Source organism: Monopterus albus, unplaced genomic scaffold, assembly GCF_001952655.1.
Source record: "Monopterus albus unplaced genomic scaffold, M_albus_1.0 scaffold13.1, whole genome shotgun sequence".
In the NCBI taxonomy this organism is placed as follows: domain Eukaryota; kingdom Metazoa; phylum Chordata; class Actinopteri; order Synbranchiformes; family Synbranchidae; genus Monopterus; species Monopterus albus.
The window spans coordinates 1,762,857-1,770,148 of record NW_018127893.1 but is presented as its reverse complement, the minus strand read 5'-3'; the positions used below and the strand labels follow the sequence as shown (position 1 = coordinate 1,770,148).

The following is a 7,292-nucleotide window of genomic DNA, read 5'->3' as shown; positions in this document are numbered from 1 at the left end:
AGCCTCTCCTCAGTGCCAGACACATGACAGCCTGCCTGGAGTTTGCTAAAAAACACCTGAAGGACTCCAAGATGGTGATAAATAAGATTCTCTGGTCTGATGAGACCAAGATAGAACTTTTTGGCCTTAATTCTAAGCGGTATGTGTGGAGAAAACAAGGTACTGCTCATCACCTGTCCAATACAGTCCCAACAGTGAAGCATGGTGGTGGCAGCATCCTGCTATGGGGGTGTTTTTCAGCTGCAGGGACAGGACGACTGGTTGCAATGGAGGGAAGGGTGAATGCGGCCAAGTACAGGGATATCCTGGACGAAAACCTTCTCCAGAGTGCTCAGGACCTCAGACTGGGCCGAAGGTTCACCTTCCAACAAGACAATGACCCTAAGCACGCAGCTAAAATAACGAAGGAGTGGCTTTACAACAACTCTGTGACTGTTCTTGAATGGCCCAGCCAGAGCCCTGACTTAAACCCAATTGAGCATCTCTGGAGAGACCTGAAAATGGCTGTCCACCAACGTTTACCATCCAACCTTACAGAACTGGAGAGGATCTGCAAGGAGGAATGGCAGAGGATCCCCAAATGCAGGTGTGAAAAACTTGTTGCATCATTCCCAAAAAGACTCATGGCTGTATTAGCTCAAAGGGTGCTTCTACTAAATACTGAGCAAAGGGTCTGAATACTTATGACCATGTGATATTTCAGTTTTTCTTTTTAATAAATCTGCAAAAATGTCAAAAATTCTGTGTGTTTCTGTCAATATGGGGTGCTGTGTGTACATTAATGAGGAAAAAAATGAGCTTAAATGATTTTAGCACAAGGCTGCAATATAACAAAGAGTGAAAAATTTAAGGGGGTCTGAATACTTTCCGTACCCACTGTATATGCTGTAAGATGGCTGTCACATCACCACCTCCCCTCACTACGCAAAAGTGAAACCAAAATATGAATACGGCTGCTGCCATCTTACTTTTTTGCAAGCAGATTCTGCACAGTTGTAACCCGAGGTGGAGCATCAGGCTGTCAATTACTCATATACACCCCTTTTATATCATCAAGTAACTTAACCTACCAGAAAAATGACCACTTGTACACAACTTGATAATATCTACCAAAAATGACAGAAATCACCTGAGAAAAATGTAATTTGTACTTTGAGTTTTTATTTTGGCTCATGTCCCTGGACCACCAACACCCGCAGCCTGGTTAAGAAGGCTCACCAGCCTCTTTCTGAGGACACTGAAGAAGAACCACCTGTATTCAGCCATCCTGGTGAACTTCTACCGCTGTGCCATTGAGAGCATCCTGAACAGCTGTATCACAGTCTGGTATGGAAACTGCTCTGTCTCTGACCACAAGGTGCTGCAGCGGGTGGTGAAAACTGCCCAACACATCACAAGGACTCCACTTCCAGCCATTGAGGTTGTCCACAGGGAACACTGCCTCCAACATGCTCGCAGCATTCTCAAGGACTCCTCTCACCCTGCTCACAAACTGTTTGACCCCTTACCCTCTGGGAGGTGCTTCAGGAGCCTCCAGACCAAAACCAGTAGACTCAGGAACAGCTTCTTCCCCACAGCTGTCTCTTTACTGAACTCTGCCCATTCTCATGCCACTGCACTAGTCTTCCATAAGCTTAATGTACTCTGTCCATTACTTGTAATTTGAATCCATAGTCTGTTGTACATTGTACATTACCCTACATATCTTACTGTAAACATCAATAGTACATATCTTTCGGTACATTAGTTCAGACTGTACAAACTGTAAATACTGTGCACTCTGCACTGCTATTGCACTGTTATTGCACTGCTGGTTAGATGCTAAACTGCATTTCGTTGCCTTGTACTTGTAACATGGGTAATGACAATAAAGTTGAATCTAATCTAATCTAATCTAATGTCCCATCCACTAATTTAAAGGGGGCGGGATTTGTGACCTATACTGCAATCAGCCACCAGGGGGCGGCTGCCAAACAGTCCTGATGTGAATGTAATGACATCAGATGAATCATGAACCAAAGCATTGGCCAAATAAAAACTGACCTGATGGTGGCGCTAATTCATCCTGAGGGGGACACTGTTTGCCCATCCATCCTATTGTTGTTGAGATATTTAAAATAAATAAATAAATAAAATAAAAAAACACACATTTCAAACTCATGGAGGCCCATCCACTGTGTGCCACTGTGTAAGATTTTATGCTAATCCACACAGTAAATGTTGAGACATGGCAAAGTCAAACGATCACAAAATTTCATGGCAATCCATCATGGAGATGTTGACATATGCCAGTCTGGTGCAAAGTGGTAATTGGCCAAAATCATACCTCACCATGGTGCACGTAAACAAAACATACGCGGGTCCCGTTCGGAGATGTTGACAAAGTATGAAAGAAATACATGATATAACTAAAAATGCACAGATTGGCTTCATGATGCAAACTTGGTGAATGCAGACACGAGTACGTGCATACATGATTATACTAACCAGTGTCTGGAAACAGCAGTACAGTTGTGTGAGGTAGGGATGACAGCGGGCCAGTGACAACACCCTCTTCTCTGTCATGGTACACTCCACATCGTCATCTTGCAAAATTATGTCCTTTTTCAACACCTTGACAGCAAACACACATTCTTTCGTGTTTAGCCTCGCCAGCATCACCTGCAGATACGACATACACACAGCCTGAGAGATGAGTATTCACAGGTTCATAGGTAAAATGTGTTCAAGTAAATTTATTATGTTACTGACTGATATATTACTCCCACCTTGCCAAAGCTGCCCTTGCCAAGCACTTGAAGGAACGTGAAATCTGAAAGGCCCAGCTGAGGGGTCTGCTGCTGAGTTTCATTACTCTCCCTCCTTTGAGAGGGTGCTCTCATCTGACTAGGATTTCTGGCCTGTCAGTGCAAAAGAAAAAAAAAAAACTATATTAGATTAACCTAATTAAAGCCACGCTTATATAAAATGAACACTAATTTGATTCCTTCTGAAAAACTCAGCCCTTGTACCATTGAGTTGCGTTTAGAGAGTCCTCCGGCCTGCAGACCCATCTCTGCAAGTTTATTGGCCAGTTGGACAGTGTTGACCCCACAGTTTGGTGCTACGTTGCCTTTGCAGCGGATGTGAACATTCATTTTACAAACTGAAAAGAAACCCCACAGGAACATCATGAAAAACAAGAAGAAGATTTGATACACTGACTTTGTGACACATATGCTGACACTGGTCTTACTTTTACAGTGGAGTCCCTGCCTGACTATCCCCCACAGCAATGACCCACAGTGGTCGCAAAAGGTGGGTGACTTGTAGTTGTGAAGGTTGAACTTATGAGGGACGTTGATGCTGAAGCCCTGGTTTATGGGCTGTGGAGAGAAGACGCACTGTTAACTACACACAGTGTGTTGCAACAGTGTGTTCAATCATGTGTATACGCATTCTAAACCATAAATTGCCACACAAAGAGTAGTGTGAGAAACTATTTTTTTAATGGAAATAATTAATGTTGTACTTGTTTCTCTCTGAATTTCCAATTAAACAATTGTAATGTTCAGCAAAATATACTTTAGGAAAACAGAAAAAAAAAAAAAAAAGTTAAAATGCTAAAATGAGCCCAAACGTATTTATAGGAACGAGAGTGCCATAACAAGCATGGGTGGAAAAGTATAGTGTAGTACAGTGTTCTGGTTCAGGGACCAGCTCAATACAGAAACAGGAAACTGTTCAGTCTGCTGATCACTGCAGGTGTTAATCAGAAGTGTGTTGTATAACAGGTCTGTTATCCAACAGTGGCAACATGCTTGAGTGGCAGAAACGTTCAAGAACACTGGTTACTTTGTTAGTGTTTTGTCAACAACAGCAGTGTGATACTGTTACTGAACAGGGAGACTGTTGATTAGTCGACAGTCAAACTGCTGTTACCTCTTCTTGCTCTTGCTTCTTCATGCGTGGACACACTGTGACGACCTGCTGGTGGCACCGTTTGTGAACAACACAGGTACACACTGAAAAGACAACCGCTCGGTGTCAAATTCACAGTCTGTGCCTTTACTATATGTTTAACAGCAGAGAGGAAGAACTAAGGTCTGCTAACCTTGGCACTGGTAACCCTGCTTTCCAAAGACACCCCTATAACAGAGACAGAGACACAATGAGTCTACAGAGACATGCAGGCAGCAGAGATTAGTCTGTGCTCGACTTCCTCACCAGATGAACTCTTTGCAGTGAAAGCAGAAGGTGGGCTGCCGCAGGAAAGTGGACATGAACTTGTGTCCGTTAACCTGGTGGATCCTCCGTCTCACGGCTCCCTGCCGCTTCCTTGTGAACTGTTTGAAGGTTTTCTCTTTCACCATGGCATCATCTGGCAACAACATGAGAGCAAGTTTGTCTTCAAACAACAGGAGAGGCGCTGCAGTCAGTAAGTCGCACAGCAACTCCAAAAGACCCAATAACATTTTAGAGCTAGAGTTTGAAAACTTATAATTGATCTGTTTTCTAAAGCAGCTATAATCAATATTTTAGAAAAACTAAATAAATCATATCACTTCTTGTACTTAAAGTGGGTCACTTGCAGTGACACACCCACAAAGAATAATCAGCCACCTCTGCATTTCTCCTCAGCTCTATGGAGATTTTCAGCATTTTTCAGGTCATGGTTTTGGTTTTTGTGATCATCAACTTTACCGTTTCAGCTCTTTCACACAGCTCCCACAGTGTCACATTTGGCCTTAGTAGGCAGCACTTTTCAACGACAACAACAAAAAAAACATCGGCCCACTGGACGCTACTTGCCAAGCAATGAACACCAAACAGACAAATATAGTGACTAGCTGCTGAAGAAAATGTCAGCTAAAGATCCAAATACTTTTTCAAAGGAGTTGGTGTAGAGCTCCAAATTAAGGCCACTATTTGCTCCTTATTTACTGGAGATGTAATTACAACCCCAAATTAGAAAGAGTTGAGACAATATGTAAAATCACAGAACAATGCATTCACCATCTGTCACCTACAGTGTGAACTTGTGATTTCTATTACAGTACGTTTTGCAGCTGACTGTAGACTCAATGCTGCTTGGCCTTTAGGAGGAAACTAAAGCAGCAACTTTAATATGTGGTGTGTATTCCATAAGTTAATTAAATGTTTCATGCAGTGTGATGTGCACTGAGGCGTGATGGCAACTGATTAAAAAAAAAAAAAGGGGAACTCAACACAGGGCTATTATTAACCACCTGATCAGACTTCTCCTTAAACAAACCTGTAAAGTCACTTCCTGCTTGTTTAACCAGCTACCTCTCTTTGACTTAAAGACTGCACACATATCAAAGCATAAATGTGCCCAACACTGATGTCTTTTGATGTTCAAACTTTCCTCTCATCATGAAATTAGCCAGAGAGAGCATACTGCATCTGTCACATACCAACCTAATCGAGCTACACAAGAGCATCCGCATTCACAAATTCAGGTATGCACGCTTATTTTCAGAGGTTCTATAGCTATTAAACAGATGCACTCTAGGTATTTAATGGCTCATAAATCATAATTATTAGACACTGCAGGAAGTGTTTCACAAACTAGACAAGACAGTGCCTGGGCTGGTATAAGTGTTTAGCACTTTTGAGTGTTTAAAAAAGGAAAAAACAAACAGACATGAAGGGCCATAATTAAGGATGAGGAGAAACTCTGGGCTGATTTTAAATCTACATTAGCAGCCTTACCATCAGTGAAGGATCCAGTGAGCATAATAAGGATGTAGACCTTGCCCTCTGGCTCCAAGTCCATCTGCAGACACACAAAACACAAATACATTGGTGTACACTCAAAGGAGCAGAAACAGAATAGTCTGATATTAAAATACAGCACAATTATACAAAAAAAATTAAATCACAGTGAAATATATTTAACATATCAGACAAAAATTAAATCATACTAAAAGTCAGCGGAAGCAGAAATGCATATTTTATGGTGCTGGAATTATATGTGAAACTTAGGAACGTCTCAGTTACATTAATTGAGTTAATGTATTTGACTCCAGGGCATTATTCCTTCAGCTCTGGTACACTGAAGTTGCAGCGAAACATTCTTCAGTGTGCACGTGACTTTGGAAGAATGTGGACACCATAACAGAAAAAGAACAAAGCAGGCCAGGCAGGTTGGGCTGGTTGAAGAGGTTATGGTGACCTGATGCTCAGCTGTGAATGACAACTTATAAATGGCCATGTAAAGTATGAAAAAGCCCCACACAGAGAAGTGGGCCTTTCTGAAGGCAGCAACAAAACAAGACACTTCCTGCAGCAACCACCGAATGGAAACTTAGGCCACTGTGCGCTTAAAGAAATCTATTTAAGTTACACACACACACTCTACCTGGAAAATAGTCACTGCCCACAAAACTGTGACACACTGACTCTGCTAAATGTTGCCGCTCAGTTGACACATTCAGTAAGTAGACTTTCATTTCAAGAAGTGTTTATTCCGCTTCATTTTGCAGATCTCCACTTTTGTTTTTGATGCCTACTCGTAACCAGTGTCTCAATGTACAGTCCAGACAGCCAGATCCAATTACTTATCCTAACTTAATCTGGCTAAAGAACTAAACAGCTGCACTTTATGAAAACTCTCTCTCCTGTGATGAGGCAGTTCCACTGCCTCGTAGTTTAAACAAAATTAACATATATGTACAAAGCATTTTTGTCAAACTCCCTCTTTGTTACTAATCCTCTGCTGCAGCTTAGCAAAGAAAAAACTATAAAAACACAAAGGAATTTTATGCAAAAAAACAAACAAACAAACAAAAAAGACTTTAGAGCATGCTTTTGTAACACAGCCCCCTCCGTTCATTTCTATGGGGGACAGTGTTGACCGCAACCAAAAAAATTTGGATCTGGTTCAACTTTTGCCACACCGGAGAGTGACATCATCCGGCAAAGGTGCTTCTTTGACCAATCACATACAGGGGATTGAACACCCACAGGAAGAAGATTTATCATGTTAGCATGAGCATTCACTGCTATTCGCTCTCAAATTTGGGCCACAGTTAACGTACCATAACGACATGCTGTGTGTTTTTGTTAGTACCGGATGTGACACTGTGTTTTTTTATCTATCATTGCAGACACACTTCTGGTAGAACCCGTAGGCTACATTAGCAGCATGGCTACCCAAAACACAACGCAAACTCACAGGCCGGGAGCACGAATGAAGCCCCTAATGTTGACTCATCACAACGTTGCCATATCATACATGGTTACAACACTCCCCCGCAACCCCCGCAACCCCCCGACCCCACCGACAC

At 42.1% G+C, this 7,292-nt stretch overlaps 1 protein-coding gene across 1 annotated transcript in view; it reads right to left on the bottom strand.

Annotated features, from left to right (window-relative positions):
- prkcha (protein kinase C, eta, a) overlaps window positions 1–7,292 on the bottom strand; it is a 23,064-nt gene that overhangs the window by 11,872 nt on the left and 3,900 nt on the right. Inside the window, exons 2-9 of the mRNA XM_020590929.1 lie at window positions 5,716–5,779; window positions 4,207–4,360; window positions 4,094–4,128; window positions 3,922–4,004; window positions 3,236–3,365; window positions 3,012–3,145; window positions 2,769–2,900; window positions 2,488–2,661 (exon numbers count right to left, since the gene is read on the bottom strand). Of these exons, the coding sequence (XP_020446585.1) occupies window positions 2,488–2,661; window positions 2,769–2,900; window positions 3,012–3,145; window positions 3,236–3,365; window positions 3,922–4,004; window positions 4,094–4,128; window positions 4,207–4,360; window positions 5,716–5,779 (906 nt within the window). The remainder of the gene's footprint in view (window positions 1–2,487; window positions 2,662–2,768; window positions 2,901–3,011; window positions 3,146–3,235; window positions 3,366–3,921; window positions 4,005–4,093; window positions 4,129–4,206; window positions 4,361–5,715; window positions 5,780–7,292) is intronic.